This window comes from Dermochelys coriacea, chromosome 8, assembly GCF_009764565.3.
Source record: "Dermochelys coriacea isolate rDerCor1 chromosome 8, rDerCor1.pri.v4, whole genome shotgun sequence".
Classification (NCBI taxonomy): domain Eukaryota; kingdom Metazoa; phylum Chordata; order Testudines; family Dermochelyidae; genus Dermochelys; species Dermochelys coriacea.
In genome coordinates, this window is record NC_050075.1 from 89,447,548 (window position 1) to 89,467,725 (window position 20,178).

Here is a 20,178-nt window from a genome sequence, read left to right on the forward strand (position 1 = left end):
ATAAGTAAAGAGTCATTGGACCAGGGGGACTGGCTCCTGGGTGAGGGCTCTAATTAGGAGGCTACAGAATCATTTTCATGCTTGCTCTCTCAATCTCTCTCTAGCTCAATGACTTGTTATCACAGACAATAAAACTGCTAACAGTTTGCTATTGAAGAGTGCTGTGGTACTAGATCTAATGACAAAATTTGCTACTTCTGGTACTCTTTAGCATCAACAACAAAAAAAGCCAGATGTGGTCTGACAAGCTACCCATAACTTTGGCACCCAATCCTGCTACCACTGAAATCAATATTTTGCCATTGGTTTCAGAAGGTCTTTAATCTGTTAGTTAATTCTTCATTCTTAGACTCCGTATATGGAGGGTATCCACCTTACACTTTTTTCTTGCTTCAAGAAGCGCAGTGTGGTTATGTCTGTATACGTGACACAAAGATGAACAGAATTCCCCCACATATCATGATCGCTGGGTAAGTATGTCACATTTACAGGAGGCCTAAGAAATTGCAGATAGAGAAAAGGAAAGTAGCACTGCATTTGAAACATGAGGAGTAATGCATACAGAGAAGAGATAAGGCTGCAGTGGACATAGAAAAGACAGAAGAAACAGAGTCAGAGCAACAGAACAGAAAGCAGAGGACAGGAGGTAGAGTCCAAGGGCAGAGGAGAAAGGAAAAGAAAAAAGAGCAGAAGAGGAGAAGCAGAGGTTGAAGACTAGGAAAGACAGATTTGTACATTCCACAGTTTCATGTAATCTGCAAAGCTACATTTTTCTTTTCTTTCTGATGAATAGAGCCTTGATAAAAGTGTTACCCAAAGTTTAGTATTCTGAACTTCATTTCTTGACATTTCTTAAGAATTAACGACAAAGGGCTCTATGAGTGCAGGGTTATCACGAAGCTAAGGATCTTGGGTCATATGACAAAGACTTGTGCCTCTTAAAGCAGTAATTAGGCATTCCAATTTTTTGTGTGATTTTACGGGAGACACATATGATGCTTTTAATGACTGGTTTAGTTTCCACTCCAGAGTTCTGAGTATGATGCAGAGCAACTACAAACAGTTTCCCAGCTGCACCAATTTTCCTTCTGAATACATTCCTGATTTTTATTTTAGGCATGAGCTTTTTGAATCTGAGTACAAAACCTCTTTTAAAAACAACTTACAGTAAAATCAATGTCTGAACCCAACATACTTCTTTGCAAACTTGAAATTTAGGAATCAAAACCCCTTTAAAGTCCAATTTTAGTAGGGACATTCATTCCTAAAACCATAATTTAAAGCAGCCATAATTTAAAAGTAACCACTCTCCTATTTTCAATTTAATATAGAAAATAAAAATTGCACAGAAAATAGTCAAAGTTGTCACATTTCTCTTAATAACCTTTCAGATTACTAATCCATTGTGCAGAAAATGCTGTACAACATTTTCCCATAAAAAGTAAACATTCATAATAAAAAGGCAGCTTTCAAATTCTTGATTTTATTTAACATTACCTTTGAACTATTTTTATACAGGATTTATAAAGTGGCTGTATGTACAGCAGAGATTATTTTGGCACTGCAACTATATTGACTGCTTATTTTTGACAAATAAACAATGTTCCCAGACTGAATTCCTCTGATTTAAACAAACAGCTCTCTCATAAAGAGAATTTTTAATGTATTTACTACATTAAATGGAAATAGAGAGAAAGTGTAAGACCTTTCTTATGCTGATTTGCAGAGGACAATGCTTTTCGACGGACACAGACTGAATGCCATTAAGAATAATTTTATAAGAAGAGTTCAGTACTTACAATTCCATCCCTGTCTGGTGATCCTCTACAACAAAGATAAAATATGTATTAGTCAAAAAACAGTCTAATTCAGTTTTTTGTTTAACCTTTGTAAACAATTTTCTCAGCTAATTCACACAAGCTGTGGTTTTTATGGTCAGCTACTGTCACCCACCTTCCAATTGCTGATAAGAACCACAGGACTGCTGTGATAACATTTTCAAAGGTCTTAATATCTCTTTCATGGGATTTGTACACCGTCCCCTTCTGATGGAGAAATGTGGACTTCTGTTTTCAGTGTTTGTTCTTTACATTCACATTCTGATATTCATTTCTCCCAAAACAATCTCAAACCTTACTTGAGACGTGTTGTATGTTCTTTTAAAAGACACAGTAGAAATAGATAATACATTGACAATTTAGGGCCCAATCCTGCAAATACTTTCTACTGAACAGAGTCCTTTCTTCTGAGTAGTAGCTGCACTGAAGTCAGCAGGACTAGTTACCATATAAAGGACTATGCTTAAGAGCGTTTGCAGAACTGGGCCTTAAGCTATAGCAAGCATGGAACAGCAAGAGATATGGCAGTCATGTTTATTTAGCATTATATAAATATGATAAAGTGTTGGGTGAAATGATAAGTAATTATTAAATCCAGCCGCCACTCTTCCCTCTCCCACACCCTCCACATCCTTCCGTCTCATCTAGTGCTATAGATGTTCCAAAGACTGACGGTCAAGACTTATGACATTGTAGAAAATCTACAGGCAGCTACTGCCAACTCAAGTATAATTAAACACACCAATGTCCTTCATTGAACCACTCCATAATTATTGTGTATTTGCCTTTTCTTATTCTATGATTTAATATTTAAATCTTACTCATTACATGAGGTTCCCAAATATTCTTCTAAAGCAGCAGATGTAATATAAGATTCGATATTCCACACGTGTTCCTTAAGCTTAGTGATTTTGGTTTTGGGTAGGGAATATTTAGATTCCCTAGAACCACATGTTTGAATCTCGGCAGAGATGGCTCACTTCTTCCTCCTTCCGAGGTATTAGTGGACTGCATACTGTATGCTTGTGCCCAGGTTACCAAGCAATCCAGATCTGTCTGTATCAGTGACCTGTCCTCTTCATTATTTACCACTCCAACCTCTGTGTCAACTGCAAACTTTATCAGTCATGATTTTAGGTTTTCTTCCATGTCATTGATAAAAATGTTAAATAGTGTAGGGCCAAGAACCAATCCCTGCAGGACTTCACTAGAAACACACACATTTGACAATGAGTCCCCAGTTACAATTAAAACAAATTTGACTTTCAAATTAGCTCAGGATGATTAACACTGTGCATATCAATATTAGACAAGCAGCTTATTTTATCAACTAAGTAAGTAACTTTAGAGTTTTTTCCTGGTCTCAGAATTCCCTCTAATTCCATTTCCCTTCACTCATTCAAGCAAATGTTCCCATCTCCTGTAGGCTTTTCATCTGCTCTCTTGATCTGTGCTGGTTTCCAAAGATCTCTGACCTGATGGCCTCAAAGGCACCCCATTGGATTCCTGGGTCTGCGACCATCTCCTTTGCATTCTCTGCTTTAGCTTAAAACTCTTGAATGTGGAGGCTTTGCAAATTCCTCTGGATTACATCTGTGCTATTTCAGAATTCCTCTTCTCCAGGAATTAACTTGTCCCATTCATATTGATTCTGGACCTCTATGTAAGCTCACTGTACATCAGTACCTTTGCTGGATGCTGAGACAGATATGGCAATTTTCTGCAGTATCCTTGAAAACCCCTATTGTATAAAACAAATTTAATTGTGGGTCAGGATTGTATGTAGTCTCTCTAGGGGGTAGATGAGACCAATGACAAAACTGGGAGTTCAAAAGACTATATTGAAAATGTGCCAGACAAGTATAGACTTTTGGGACAATAAGTGTTAAGTGGATTTCCTGGGGAATCCCCAGGGAGAGGTTAATGAAAATTACCTAACTATGGGTATGCGAAAACCCAGCCTTTTGAAGCTATGCTTTGAGGAGAGGCTCTTTGTCTGTTGATAATCCAATAAACCTAATCTGTATAAAGAAATGGCTGCTCTTCCCAGCCTTTGTTCTGGTTCTGGATCCAAGACAGATATGAACTTGTAATTATGGGGAAAAAATCCAGTGGAGGTTTTTGGAGGACTGAAAACTACAAGAGGTTGGGGTGACCTCTGCTAAGCTTTTTAGCAGGCATGTAGGTTCTTTTATTGTTTTAATGTATTTTCTCTGTAATGTTTTTACCTTAAAAATAAAGGTGCTTGCTTAGAAGGAGTTGTGTGGTAAATTACAACTGCAGGCAATAAACCGGTCTAGCCTTCAGAGAAAGCAAAGCACAGGGCATTGTTCTGTTTAGTGCAGTCCAGGGAGCTGCGTAGCCTTAAAACCTCTGGTGAGGAGGGAGTGAGGCCTGGGTCTGCCCCCAAGAGAGGTGATGGCTGGGAGCTGGAAATCTGTAAGTAGGTGCCATTCAGGGACCACAAAGGGGAAAAACACAAATGCAATTATCCTGAACCTGTGACAGCTGCATCATGGCTGATTGCTGACATGCCCATAGGTGTTCTTTGGATGTGGCTATGGTAAGAGAATCAGTGCTGTTGCTGCAGCTTCTTCCAATGGACAATTCCTGTATGTTCTTCCAAGTTACATCTCTTCCTGCCTAATGTAGCCAATTATTTTAGTTTATTATTTATTTATTGTGTGATGTTATGATTAATATGCTATATTACATATATTTATTGTATGTTAATTAGAGTTAATTTGAAGGATTATAAAAGTATACGATGGCTCCTCTAAGTACTGATCAAAGTATTAGAAATGAGTAAGACAAGTTGAAATGCAAGAACCTGTAGGTTGAGGTCTGCAAGACTTTAGCTTAGCTATTTTGGGCCTTGGAGACAAGAAATGATGACACAAGTGACCAGAAAATAACCCGATGCTCTAGGATTATGAGAAAAGAGGTACCAACTGGTAAGATTGCAAAAAATTACCCAGAAGATTAATATTAGATCATAAAAATACTGTAAAGGTGCATTTGTCTGCAACATGTGTCTTAACCACAGAATACAGGTTGTGTGTCAATGCCAATGAGAATAAAAGGAATTTACACAGCCTATAAAAAATTGGGGTCCCTTAAGTTTCCAGGGACACAAACCAATAAGAGAAAAGAGGATTGGCGCTTTTATGGACATGCGCAGAATGTAGGTATAGACAGAATCACATTATAAAAAGGGGATGCCCAGGACAGGAAAATTGAGCTCCCTATGAGAGACTCCAGCAGGAACCATCCCTCTACTGATGACCAAGCCATGAGAGACCCATCAGACCCTAACACTGTTGTTAAGGATGCGAGTATAACCATATTTGTAACTTGTGCATAGGTCTGTACAGAATTTCTGTATGCTTGGCTGATCATAACTTTAATGAAACTTGTAAAACAGTTTAGACCTTGAACTTGTGAATGTATGTGTGGTCACTACTTTTGGTCTTTATGTGTTCCTAGAGAGACTAACTCTGAAGCAAGTAGCATTCTGTTAAGCTTGAAACTGTAGTCGCCAGAGCCAAACCCACAGTGGTGTAATACAACATTACAAAATTCACTTTAAATAAAATAATAGGCTACACCAACAACAGCATTCAATGTCAATACAGCCAACAGATTCCTGTCTCCCTTCTGTACTCAGCTTAAAATATTGCAATCTGTTCAGTTTCCTCTCCTCTCCACACCTCTACTTTATTGAGTTTGTTCTTTTTTATGGCTTCATTCCCTTTTGGAAACTTTGGAGCTGATTGATATCTCCACTTTCCCTCTTATTTCAGCATATGCAGCCACCGTCAAGCCACCTGCTCTTTGTCCCCGGTGCATTGTTACCTGTGCTCCTGCAGACTGAACTAATTATCAGTTCACAATCCATGGTTAAATTTAAGAAATGTTAATAAGATTCTTTTATAATAAATCTAGATATAAATATACATTTCATTCTATTAATCCTTGATTATAATTACAGAGAAAACTAGCATGATAAAGCAAATTGGATTACTAAAGCACTGCTGAACTTAATACTAAAGTTGCCTATTTTGAGTTGGCATTTTCCAAGTTTTCACTGACCTTGATTGAGTTGTTCAAACCCAAAGCCCATGGCTGATTCTGTATGTTTTCAAAGTAGTTACAGACAATTAGAATCTTTAGAGTCTCTTCAGATGGAGAGACTCAACCTGTTAGTTAATGTCTGTAAGGAATACTTGATCTCACTACTGACTCTCTCATTGTTGTTTTTTTACTCAAGAGCTCAGACACTATGGTGATGGGCACCAATGTAAGACCCTAGCTAGATAGATTGAGTTTGGGTCTTCAAATATGATAGTCCTTAATAGTGAGTATATGACTAAGTAGAGAAGGCCTTACTGACTCTATAAATAGAGAGCCCTTCTCCTTGCCTTAAAATTTCTGTCAAACTGTTATGTTTTTCTGTAACAGCTATAAGTGCACGAGTAGAAGTAGAGAATGTACCCTAGTGTCTAGAACTGCACGAGTGTGATGGGCTGGACTAGGCCCAAAGGCCCTCTGCTGGAGACCTCCGGGTTCTGTCACACCCATCCCAGGAAAGGAGCAGTGCAGATGTCCTCCAAGCAGCCTAGAGTGGCTGCAGAGGAAGCAGCCAATCAGGGCCCAGGAGGGCCATATAAAAGGAGCTGCAAAACAGAGCAGCAGTTAGTTGCTGCATGGAGCAGGAGAAGAATGGACTGCAGGCCCGACTGCCTTGAAGAGCAGCAGGACTATGGACAGCTGAGGCTGCTGGCAGGGACCAGGGGACCAAGTGGCTCCTGGCTGGCTGCTAGGGATTGAGAAAGGACTAAGCCTGGGAAGGCCTACAGAAAGACAGTGTCTCCAGGAAGCCCTGGGGATAAAGCCCCATATCGGGGTGGACTACTTAAAGACTAAAGTCCAAGGAGGACTAGAGAGAGAAACCACCACAGGGGTACTGAGATAGGTCGCTGTGGACTATATATACTCCAGAAGGAGTTTGTGCTGGCTAATGTGCAGACAGTGTGATTCGGCCAGAGGGCTCAGTCACTGAAAACCCACCTGAGAACCACCAAAAGGGGTCTCCAGACTAAAAGAACACAGACACGCCCAATCAGAAGGGGACACTTGCGAGAGGTGGGTGCCAGGCCCGTTACAATGAGCTTGACAAATAAGTGAGTCTTCCACTCCATGCTATGCTGTCTCTGCACTGTGAGCCAAAAAGCACTCATTACACTTACGATAAGCATGTTTTTAAAAAAAATTCCAATCATAGAATATTAGGGTTGGAAGGGACCTCAGGAGGTCATCTAGTCCAACCCCCTGTTCAAAGCAGGACCAATCCCCAACTAAATCATCCCAGCCAGGGCTTTGTCAAGCCTGACCTTAAAAACTGCTAAGAAAGGAGATTCCACCATCTTCCTAGGTAACGCATTCCAGTGTTTTACCACCCTCCTAGTGAAAAAGTTTTTCCTAATATCCAATCTAAAACTCCCCAACTGCAACTTGAGACCATTACTCCTCGTTCTGTCATCTGCTACCACTGAGAACAGTCTAGATCCATCCTCTTTGGAACCCCTTTCAGGTAGTTGAAAGCAGCTATCAAATCCCCCCTCATTCTTCTCTTCCGCAGACTAAACAATCCCAGTTCCCTCAGCCTCTCCTCATAAGTCATGTGTTCCAGTCCCCTAATCATTTTTGTTGCTCTCCGCTAGACTCTTTCCAATTTTTCCACATCCTTCTTGTAGTGTGGAGCCCAAAACTGGACACAGTACTCCAGATGAGGGCTCACCAATGTCGAATAGAGGAGAACAATCATGTCCCTCGATCTGCTGGCAATGCCCCTACTTATACATCCCAAAATGCCATTGGCCTTCTTGGCAACAAGGGCACACTGTTGACTCATATCCAGCTTCTCGTCCACTGTAACCCCTAGGTACTTTTCTGCAGAACTGCTGCCGAACCATTCGGTCCCTAGTCTGTAGCGATGCATGGGATTCTTCCGTCCTAAGTGCAGGACTCTGCACTTGTCCTTGTTGAACCTCATCAGATTTCTTTTGGCCCAATCCTCTAATTTGTCTAGGGCCCTCTGTATCTTATCCCTACCCTCCAGCGTATCTACCTCTCCTCCCAGTTTAGTATCATCTGCAAACTTGCTGAGGGTGCAATCCACACCATCCTCCAGATCATTTATGAAGATATTGAACAAAACTGGCCCGAGGACCGACTCTTGGGGCACTCCACTTGATACCAGCTGCCAACTAGACATGGAGCCATTGATCACTACCCATTAAGCCCGACGATCTAACCAACTCTCTATCCACCTTATAGTCCATTCATCCAGCCCATACTACTTTAACTTGCTGGCAAGAATACTGTGGGAGATCGTGTCAAAAGCTTTGCTAAAGTCAAGGAACAACATGTCCACTGCTTTCCCCTCATCCACAGAGCCAGTTATCTCGTCATAGAAGGCAATTAGATTAGTCAGGCATGACTTGCCCTTGGTGAATCAGTGCTGACTGTTCCTGATCACTTTCCTCTCCTCTAAGTGCTTCAAAATTGATTCCTTGAGGACCTGCTCCATGATTTTTCCAGGGACTGAGATGAGGCTGACTGGCCTGTAGTTCCCAGGATCCTCCTTCTTCCCTTTTTTTAAAAGATGGGCACTACATTAGCCTTTTTCCAGTCATCCGGGACTTCCCCCGATCGCCATGAGTTTTCAAAGATAATGGCCAATGGCTCTGCAATCACATCCGCCAACTCCTTTAGCACTCTCGGATGCAGTGCATCCGGCCCCATGGACTTGTGCTCGTCCAGCTTTTCTAAATAGTCCCGAACCACTTCTTTCTCCACAGAGGGCTGGTCACCTCCTCCCCATGCTGTGCTTCCCAGTGCAGTAGTCTGGGAGCCGACCTTGTTCATGAAGACAGAGGCAAAAAAGCATTGAGTACATTAGCTTTTTCCACATCCTCTGTCACTAGGTTGCCTCCCTCATTCAGTAAGGGGCCCAAACTTTCCTTGACTTTCTTCTTATTGCTAACATACCCGAAGAAACCCTTCTGTTACTCTTAACATCTCTTGCTAGCTGCAACTCCAGATGTGATTTGGCTTTCCTGATTTCACTCCTGCATGCCCGAGCAATATTTTTATACTTTTCCCTGGTCATTTGTCCAATCTTCCCCTTCTTGTAAGCTTCTTTTTTGTGTTTAAGATCAGCAAGGATTTCACTGTTAAGCCAAGCTGGTCACCTGACATATTTACTATTCTTTCTACACAATAACTGCCACAATGGCAGTAGGACATTCCTACTGCTTCATGCATGGGAGTCAGCCAACTCACGGAAAGGAAAGGCAGAGTATGAGAACACTTGTTGGATCTCATCTTGGGGTAGATTCTACTGAGGGCAGGGTCTCATGCATACATAATGAAATAAAGGCTAGACTGGAAGACAAACTCAAAGGAAGCAAGGGAGTGGGGAGTAGTGAATGACAAAATATGTAGTCCCACATCTTCTAGTGGTTGGAGGCCAAGGAAGCAGATATTTGTGGTTCTGCAGTTGCAAGCTAATGAGTATTCTCCTTTTGCTCAAGTATTAGCACTACTAAGTTTTACAATGGACACATTAGCAAAATTACTGCTTATGGTTGCCATTGTTTCCATCCTACGAACATCAATGCTATGGCACCCTCATCCTCCTCCCCACCCCACAAGAGGAAAAAAATCACCCCACCCACCCCATCAAAAGCAGGAAGATAAGCCACCTTGGTAGCTTGCTAATTAAAGTGTTTTCCCTAATATAGTCTCTCCTACCAGCTCATTATCAAAAACATCCACTTCAGGATTCGTTACCTTAAATCTTTCATCAGCGTTCCTACAGCCTCTATAAAAACACATCATTTGAAATTAATTGCTCCAATTATGTTGTGCAACTGGTTAGATAAAAGGTAGTAACTAGATATTGTTTCATTGATTTTCTTTAAGCAAAAATATTTATGGTCTTTGTTTCCTCTATCTTTATGATAAATTATAAATGAAACTGCACATGACCTACGTGGGTGTCTTTAGCTGTCTTGTTGTCTGGCTGGCTGACAAATAGGCATTTAAGTATGCATCTCATGTTCTCTTATTAAATTACTCCAGGTTTTGTTTTTTAGGTTCTCTGTGTTTTTAAACCACCCCTCTACCATTTTTCATATTATTTTCTTATTTCTGACTCCAATCCACTTTTTATTCACTGCCTTTTCCTTTTATTTCTGGTCTACCCATTCCAGCCCATCTTTACCACCTCCTGGCTACTTGCTTTTTTCCCATTGCTTTAGTTTTATCTGTCTGTTCCCTTCCCCTTCTCACTATCGTCATCTACTTCCCCATCTCTTTGCTTTCATCCCATCTCTTCTCGACTTGCCTCACCTGCCTGACAGCTGTTATTTGAGACAGTTCAGGGGCTCAAATGCTGTTCCCTAGTCAATGTCAATGAGTTCAAGTAGTTGTTTGAGTCTGTGGTACCTGTTGCTAAGCAACCCATTCACAAGCAAAGGTTGCAATATAACAGTTGTTACCATTTTGCTGATGCAATGACCCTATTTTCTTTAATTTTTTTTTTTTAAATACAGGCCCTTTCGCTTTGCTTCAAGTGTGGATTTCCAGGGATTAACAGCTTGCTCAGCCATTTTCAGGTTACTGATGAAGATGTATGGGAATTTCACCTCTTTTCGAAGGCAGAAGAGGCCATTGCCTATGGCGTCAAAATGTAATTGGAAACAACATATTTATTATTCTTCACTTTGCCTCTGGCAGCAAAATCCTACAACTAGCCACATTTCGATGTGCATCTCAATGACACAGCAACATCAAGCAGAAGTGGAGAACTGGCAACAGCAGTAGTGGCACAGAGCCAGCTAATTACCTATAGAAATTCTGCTGCAAGCAAGGGGCTAGATTCTGTAAGCTGTCTTCTGGAAAGACTGATCAAAGGGCGCTAATTATACATAACCTCCCTTTCATCAAAGGAAAAGGAAGCTGGTCAGCACCACCTAAAAAGATGACAGTGGCTAAAAAGGGGACATAGCCAGGGTAGCTAGGGATGCATTGAATCAGTGCATTTGCTGGGCAGATATCAGCAACAGGGTTCCTATGGCGCCTCAACTGCAGATTAAAATGGTCCTCACAAGGTGGAAGTCAGAGGGAGGATGGTGTAGTCAAAAGCACAATCTGTCCAGGAAATGCTGGATATGTTCACAGAGCTCCAGTGACGGTCACATTGGTATTAGATAATTTAGCAACCACATGACTGTGGTATTAGTGTTGGCACCTGTCCAGGTTTTCCCAGGATCATCCCTTTTTTGAGGTGATTGTCCTGGGAAGTCTGTAAGGATGTTCAGGACACATGGCTAACTGTCCAATTTTATGGGCTCAGGAATATTCCAGGTGTCCCTTATTTTTTATACCTCAGAGGTGGCAACCTTATGTGGCATATATTTTCTTGGCAAAAATATCTTTCTTGGCGTTGTCAAAAGCTAAGCACATCTGAGAAGCCTTAATTCCCTACCCACACCCACCCATCCTTTCTTCCATAAGTGTATCACTCCTCCAGAGGCTGCTGTACACTTAATTGTACAGCAGGTGACATTTTCTGTAGTCTTCTTCTGTTGCTCTTTCTTTTATGATTCTAGCTGAACAAGGTATGTTTTCAATTAAAACTGTTCCAAAATACACTTAATATTATGGTATATCCCTTACCAAAGAACCCCACAGCATGCTGCAGCAGTAGGACAAACTCATATACTTGGAAAAGAGTACACTAAAATATATGCCTCTTCCCCTAAGTGACTGCAGAAATTGAATGTTTTCCATGAAAGTAAAACAGTACTTAGAACAAGCCATCTTAACAGTGAGAACCCTTAAGAATTGGTAATCCTATCATGCATGATCATCATCATCTACTCCCAGCAATGAAACATCACCTTGATTCTCTATAGAATCATAGAGCCATAACTACTTCTGAAAGCACAAACACAAAGCCAGTTGAGTGTTTTACTACTCCAACGACTGGCCTTGACCTGTTAAAACAGCATATTTAAATGGATGGGTGCATCAAAAGAGGATTCTCAGCAGACCACATGCAAGTTGGTGGTTTAGACAGAGACACTCATAGCAGTAATATTCCTCTAATTTGCACACCATCACCACCACAATTTGGAAATGTGCATGAAACTAAATTGTCCCTACAACATTAGACGGGGAACAAGGATCACATTTGTTTGCCTGCTAGATTAATATGAACATAGGACACAGGATTAGAATGGATCTCCTGATTCCTTGAGTCTCTTGCTATTGCAGGCAATCCTGCCATATAATCCTTGTTCATAAATTTGTCCAGGTCCACCTTCAAGTTAATTAGGTTGCTTTACCCCACTATTCCTAGTGAAAGGCTGTTCTGGAACCTCAAACCTTCTTCTAATTTCCAGCCTAAATTTATTCATGGCCAGATTATACCCATTTGTTCTTGTGCCAACATTGTCCTTTAGCTAAGGGAAATATTTTAAAATGTATTGTTGAATATTGCACTGCCAGTTTTGAATAGCAATGTATGCTACATGTGTCAAGTGTATGTAGCACTTCTATAATGTCCTGTGTGACGGGGCAAGGCCAGATGGTTATGGAAGAGTAGTGGGAGATAGATATATTAGCTCCAGGCTAAACAAATTCTTGGTACCAGGATAAGTGAAATGGCAGCTGCTCCAGGTCAGTTAAGACTCCTGGGGCCAATTAAGAACTTTCCAGAAGGCAGGGAGAAGGCTAGGTTGATTGGGACACCTGAAGCCAATCAGGGGCTGGCTGAAACTAATTAAAAACCTCCCAGTCAGTCAGGTGGGGGTGCATGTCAGGAGCTGTGGGAAGAAGTTGCGCTGTCAGAGAGGCTGAGTAGTACACACCATATAAGGTACAAGAAAGGAGGCCCTGAGATAAGGGTGAAGTGGAGCGTGAGGAAGTGAGAGCTGCTGTGGGGGAAGTAGCCCAGGGAATTGTACATGTCATGTTTCTAAAAGGTCAGCTACCATAGCTGATACTATTAGGGTCCCTGGGCTGGAGCCCGGAGTAGAGGGTGGGCCCAGGCTCCCCACCACCACCTTTCCCCCTGATTAATCACTGAGACTGGGAGACAACAGAGACTGTGCAAGGAAGGATAACTTCTCCTCACCTCCCTCGCTGGCTTATGATGAAAATGGCTCAGTAGACTGTGACCCTTGTCTCTAGAAAAAGAAGGGTTACGTGGAGGGTCAAAGTGAGCCTTTGAGGCTAGCGAAATCCACCAGGAAACGCGGGACCCACGGAGGCAAGGACAGAGCTTTGTCACACCTGGTATAAACATTTCAGCCATTCACAAATGAATTAAGTTGTATTGCACAGACTTACGTGGAATCAGTGTCCTTTTCCTTCTTCCGTATTCCAAAGGCCTTCCTGGTACGCTTTTTCAATCCTGTGAACAAAACGAAGATGACTCAGAGGGAGATATATCATGCTAAAATAAAACATTAATAAAGGTCGCCTGCTCCATTAGCCGCTGTAATTAAAAACAGATAGGGTTTTATAGCTAATACATACGCTCATACCTTTTACCAGTTCATCTAAAAATATCTATTACTTTATTCCATATTTATTGAACATCACATGTCACTCAGTAATTATGGTCAATAGTTTTAATCATCCATATTAATTTTTTGATATTAAGACAGACAATTTCATTAAAAATGCAGTACACCAAGACAGATCATTAGACCACTGAAATACATTTTAAGGAGTAAAATGCTTAAACTAGCTTGTGTCAAAACTTCAGAAGAGCACACAATACTTCTACCAACATTATGCTTTTTAAATATCCGTAAGAACATTTTATACAAGTGTATGTGCGTTGAAGGGGGTGTGAGTGGGTGGGTCTGCTATTTTTTTTTTAAAAGCCACTTGGTAATTGCATATGGATGTTTTTGCTTCCATTTCAGCCTTGCTTGATACTATATATCATTCTGTATGGTAAGTGCTTAACTTGTAGTGAAAGAGGTGCCGGGCTCAAATAATTTTTTTTTTTTTTTACATTCCTAACTGACGCAGAAAGCTAAGTCCCGGTAAGTGCCGGGACTATGAACTGCCAAGCCTAGAGATGTTGGGGCTGAGCCCCGGCAAGCCCTGGCACAAATTAAGCACTGTGTACAGTAGATACTTGTAATATAGAATGTAAATTAGCCATCAAAGAAAAAAAAAAGTTATGTATCCAACCTGCCACATTGTATGAAGGATACTTTAGATAGGGAGTAATTTCTACCTTCTTGTACTCAGACTTCTGTTGCTACAATGATACCCTTCATTCCACCCCTGGACACAATGTGCTCCTTCACCTTTCTCCTTGAATATTCCCTGATGGCTTATCTACAAAGCAGTGCCTGTGCAATCTGCTCATATTGCTGGAAAAAGGGTGCTGTAATAGCAACTGCTACCAGAGGATTGAAGGGTGAAGCAGAGAAAGCAGTTACAAGTGCTTGTTTGGAGCACTGAAATGCTAGTCAAACCTGCTGCAGAGAAACTTACACCTCAAGTGGTCCTTCCTATCTAACTGCAAGTAAAACACCCTTATAATGTACTCAAACATCTCAGCATGAAACAATTGCATGCCAGGCTCCCTTCTGGAATCTAGCTTATTGCACACATCTTAGTCTCTATCATTCAAAATAGAAGTCATTCAGTATTTCTGCTGTGATGGTAATCTTTACCTTAAGGCAAACAAATGGCAATCTTTCCAAAATATAAACAGCCCTTTCCAAGTACCAAAAATAATAGCAGCTGTGAAGCGTGGTCATAAATGCACTTAGCCAAATCCTGAAATCATTAGTCTATTCTTACTTAGTACTAATTCTCATTGACTTCAATGAGTTCTGAGTCAGGATTGAGCAAAAGCAGTTTTAGGGTTTCCAGGTTTGATCCATAGATAAGGAGAGCTATAGAAGGCCATTTAGATCACCCAGTCTGAATTTCACTCCCTACATTATTTATATGATGTCATATCTCAAAGTACTTTTCAGATCTAACAAAATCTCTCTTATTTTCTATGGGCCAAACACAAGGTCCCCATTCAGTCCTTACACAAAATCTCAAAACTTCAAACGAGTTTTGAAGGACTGCAAGATTTTGTCCACTGCTGTTAGCAGGGTAAGCTGATATTTTTCAACCCAGTGTCTTACAAATGCGGCCATCTGGCTCTCAGGCACATTCCTCAAAATTAATTTGCTAAAATGTGAGATTCATAGCTTGACTGTGCAAGTTGAGGCCTTTTGTCCTTCAGTCCTTTATGCCTATTGTGAAGTCAGTAAGTAATATGTGATATAACCTCCCTATTTAATATGATTTACTTGTATATGAAACTGGTGTTTAAGAACAGGCAAAAGAATACTCATCCATTCTGTGATGAGAATAATGGCAAGGCTAGCATCAGAATTGTTCAGCTGTCTCTTACAGATCATACATTCTAGAAGCGATTTTTCTTTAGCTAATGTAGTTGGTGGCCTGTATATCTAAAGTTCTGACTCGGTAGGATACGCAGTAGTTACATTTATGAAGTTCTTCGTGGCATAGGCACTGACTCCATGGTGCTCTGGGGCTGGAGCACCCACGGGAAAAAAAAATAGTGGGTGCTTAGCATCCACCAGCCACAGCTGTTTGGCAGCACCCCCGATCTGCTGTTTGGTGGCTGGGGGAGGGGCTTGGGGAAGGGTGGAGAGCAGCAAGTGGGCAGGGGCAAAGTGGGACAGAAAGAGGCAGAGCGAGCGTGGGGCCTTGGGGCAGAGCAGAGGTGGAGCCCCGCTGAGGAAAAGAAAAACTTCAGCGCCTATGCTTGATGTCCATGGATTTGTTAAACTAGTGGTTCTCGTACTGGGGCCCATGGGCATCTGGTGATACATGGAGCACTTGCTCGTGGTTCACCAAGATCTAGGGTATGTCATTTAGTGCCAACTACTCTCCCTTGTTCATAGCTGTTTTTACAGGAGTTTGTACTCTAAGCCACCATCCCACCAGCATGGCTGGGGGTGCCATCCATGATTGAGAGTCCCAGAGGAACAGGAACCAGGAGTCACCATGAGGACCAGAGCAGCAGGAGAGAAAAACAGGCAGCATGAAAAGGGAACCAGCGATTATGGAGTAGGGAAGCATGTCCAGGTAAAGGGAGGAAGAGAATAGACGGGAAGAGATGAAAAGATCAAAAGGGGTGATTGCCCAAATTGTTTTCAAGAAGATGAAACATACTGAATTAAAGAGTTAAGATACCTAAATACCTACTGTCTGATACTTTTACAGAAAAATAACTGCAGTTGTATTTGCAAACAGGCCACTGATGGGGTGAGTGGTGGTCAGCAAAGAACACATCGAAATAGATAGTTATCTGAAATGCCTGTTCTATAGTTTTATTGGCCAGATTTTCAAAAGTACTAACACCCAATAGTTCCCATGGCAACGCTTTTGGATAGATTTTCAGAAGATCTCAGCACCCAATGTACTGTGCTCTTTTGAGAATCTAGCTGCATGTTGCTAATATGTGAATTAAATTAGTGTCCTTGAGTGCTTATGCTAACACATGTGATGTGTGAGATGAACATACCCAGTGTGGATCAGAAGCCTGGGAAGACTAAAATGAATACTTAGAATATAAAACTTTTTAATTGTATATTTTATATTATCTCAAGAAACTTGACCTCTCAGTATAGTGTTAATGGTGATGGGGATTAGAACACAAAGCCTAAAAGAAGGTATGATGGAGAACACAGGGAATTAACCATCGTGAATGGAGCAAGCTTTTGGGACCTGCAAAACCTGTAGTTGTGGGCAGAGGGTCACCCTCAAGATAGAGATCATCACCAAGTATGTGGGATGTCTGAGCACACTGATGAGTTGCTTCATTAGCTTAGGATCATAACACATGGTACCAACTCCAGAAAAGAAAGGGTAGAAAGGGAAAGAAACTGAGGGACAGCCTCACCTCCCCACAAAAATTACTTCACTAGAGGCCTGAAATATCCTTAAGCCAGACTTGATCCAGAACAAAGAGTTTCAAGCCTGATTCAAAAGATAAAAAAGTTAGTTTGGAAGTTTAAGTGCAGAAATAAAGCTCAGCAGTGGCTGCTTTAATACACCAGTCAGGAATTACAAAACAGCTAATCCATGCAAATACTGACCTCTTCAGCATTACAGGGGTAATCTTCATGGAAGAATGTACTGTTTCTGAATATATTCTCTAAGATCATTAGGCTAAAACAGGTGTTTCTTCCACATCACAGTCATTTTTTTGATTCACCTTTAAAGGTATCATACATGTACGGAGTTCCAGTTCCAATTCTAAGATATTAATGATATACAGCTATGTCCCACCACAGCCTTTTATATAAATTTGTATTTTGCACTTAAAAAAACCCCTAGAGCAACTAGTAGTGCTTAGTCAACTTTTGCACTGACACTTCTCTTTTATGGGACACTAAATTTGCTTTACTCCTATTTAGTACTTAAAGATACAGTCTATGCCCTTTGCCCAGTAGCATTATGCAGAGTGGTATCAGACATCACAGAGGCAGCAAGGGCAGAAGACTAAATTTTAACCAGTCTGAAACACCCAGTCACAGATCAAGGCAATAACTGACAACTCTGCTGATGTGGATTATTTTTGTTGCTAGGAGAAACAGGATAACGTACCTGGTGACAGCACAAGCAACGTTCTACAAAATGGCAGCTGTGATATCACCACCTTGGAGTATTTGCCTGTGAATGTCTTTTCAGGGCTGACGGCTACTCACAATGGCGCTGCAATGATCATGTTGCAGAAGTGCACTGGGAATAGATTTTGTGGCATTTCAGGCTGAAAATAAGTGTCATGGGTTTATTTCGAGTTTATAACTCATGGCTTGGGCAGTCCTGATGCTTGCTAATACCATGCCATGCCAGCCTCTGCTAGGTCACTGGTGACAATCTATTCCCAATGGGCCTCTCTATGCAGGTTGAAAAAGGCACTCAGCACTGCAGGACTATCTTTTCACCTCGGCATCTGTCCTGCTTCTAACATCTCATATTGAAAAGCTTCCCTGCCTTTCACAAAGGAAGTCCTGGCATCGTAAATGTATTTTAATGAGCTGTCCCAGTCCCAAACACTTTTTTTAAAAAAATACTAAGTAATGAAATTCCATCCTTGGGCAATGACAGACTTGACACTTCCTGAGACCACTTTAATCTTCAGGCAGCAGCTTTTAAAGTGATGGCTAGGTACTAAAGCAGACTGCCAATTAGCTGAATCCCCCACCTGGCAGCTGCACTCCCTGTATGTATGTTATCCTGCACACTCCTGCACTAGGTCAGGCTTCAAAATTAGCTGATCTACTAGTCGGGCTAAGGAGATCCTTCTCCTTGGCCAGATGAGCCTGACTTGTGTTAAATGTGGTCTCAGCTGGAAGTCACTATCTATGTATCATTCAAGCCCTGATGAAGTACATTGCTGGTCAAACCTGTAGCGCAGTCAGTGGTTATGGATATGATTGCTTAGTCTATGCCACAACTCAGAGACCTCATTTGGTGACTCCAGACAGCACAAACTGAGTTTAGTTAGTTAGTGACCGAGGGAATTATAAGGTTTTGCCTAGATCTAGTAGCATCAAAAGGAATCATCCTAACAGACCTGTTTCTTTTCTACTCCAATATACTTATGCTGGCTTAGATGTGGAGGCAACACATTCTTGTATGAAAATTATCCATATCCCTTAGTGTGTAAAACAGCTCAGTATAGAGTTAATTGTTTTGAAAACTGATCCCTATACCAATTGCCTTTTTCCTTTTATTATTTGTAGTTGCTAACACCAATTAAATCCAGAGTATATCAGGTCTATACTTAACATTTATTGAAAACAAACATTATTTTATAGTTTCCCACTAGAAGTCAATTTCACTCAAAACTCTCCACCAGTTTTCATAATAGATTTTTTTAAAAAGCAGATTTTTTAAAGATTCAGGAATTAAATTCAAACATTTCACTACATTAATGCAAAATGGACAAATTTATATGAGGATAATGCAATGTGTTAGTATGGAAACATTCATTAAAGATTGGTATTTTTAATCAGGAAAGACTGAAATGCTGGGTATTCCACTAATTAAGTACTAGTTATATCTAACTAAGATATAATAGGAAAATTTCATATTTATTTTTATTCATATAGTAACAATTTTAGACAATTACATAACTGGTATATTTTTTGTAGTATCGTACATAGTGCATACATGCATCACTATTAATCAGTATGGAGAAGAGCAGAGATTCACAAACTGTAGTCAAAAGGAGAGGCAGCTGGTCACATGGAGTTAGCTCTTCTTCCTTACTTCCAGCTTCTAAGATGCCTTAAAATACAGGTAAAAAATATATTCTCTGCTTCCCTCTAACTTTACTTTTCTAAGTAATTGCTATAGTTGCACAAGAATGTTATGGGATGGCAAATAGGAGGGCATGTGTTGATATAGAGATTGCCCCAGAGAAAATTAGGTTGACACCATGAAAAATGTTTGGACACCACAGTAGCAGAATGCTATTTAACACTAATTCATTCCCATCAGCAATATAAAAATACCTAAGCTATTGCCAGTAAATAGGAAATGACATGATAATGATCATATTTCAGAACTAAGTAACTGAAGGTAAATCCAACAGCACATAATGAATGGGGACATAATTATACCCCGCTTTGCTGGATAGTAAAATAGTTCTGAAACATTTTCAGCAAAAATAAATCAGTCATTAGTGCATATGCAGAATCATGTTCACAAAAGAATAGATGACTTCAAAATTAATTCACACAAAAAAGTGAATCATACACAACTCTGAATGGTGGTATTACCAGCTTAAGCAATCACACAATCCTATTGCTGTAAACTCTTGTCTTTTCTGTTTCTACACTAATACTCACCACCCTTCCTCCTCATATCTTAACTCAGACTGTCAACTTGTTTAGGTACTTGAGAGTCTCCACAATCATAGTATCCAAGCACCTCTCAGTATTCCTGTGAGGTATACAACTATTATACCCATTTTACAGAAGATACACTGGTACACAGTTCAAATGACTTGCCCAAGGTCACACAGGGAAATCTGTGGCAGAGCTGGAAATTTAATGGAGATCTCGCGATTCCCAGTCCTGTGCCATAACTACAGGATTATTCTAATAAATGTTGCTGACTTCATATCGAGAGATTTACCAGACACTGAGGTAACATACACCCACACAAGGGTTGCCACCTCTCCAGGTTTTCCCAGGAT

At 40.8% G+C, this 20,178-nt stretch overlaps 1 protein-coding gene across 4 annotated transcripts in view; it reads right to left on the reverse strand.

The window, feature by feature from the left end:
* SGIP1 (SH3GL interacting endocytic adaptor 1) overlaps positions 1–20,178 on the reverse strand; it is a 184,889-nt gene that overhangs the window by 97,034 nt on the left and 67,677 nt on the right. For all 4 annotated transcript variants that reach the window (XM_043490671.1, XM_043490669.1, XM_038413191.2 and 1 more), the window contains exons 3-4: positions 13,263–13,326; positions 1,800–1,824 (exon numbers count right to left, since the gene is read on the reverse strand). In XM_043490671.1, coding sequence (XP_043346606.1) covers positions 1,800–1,824; positions 13,263–13,326 — 89 coding nt within the window. The remainder of the gene's footprint in view (positions 1–1,799; positions 1,825–13,262; positions 13,327–20,178) is intronic.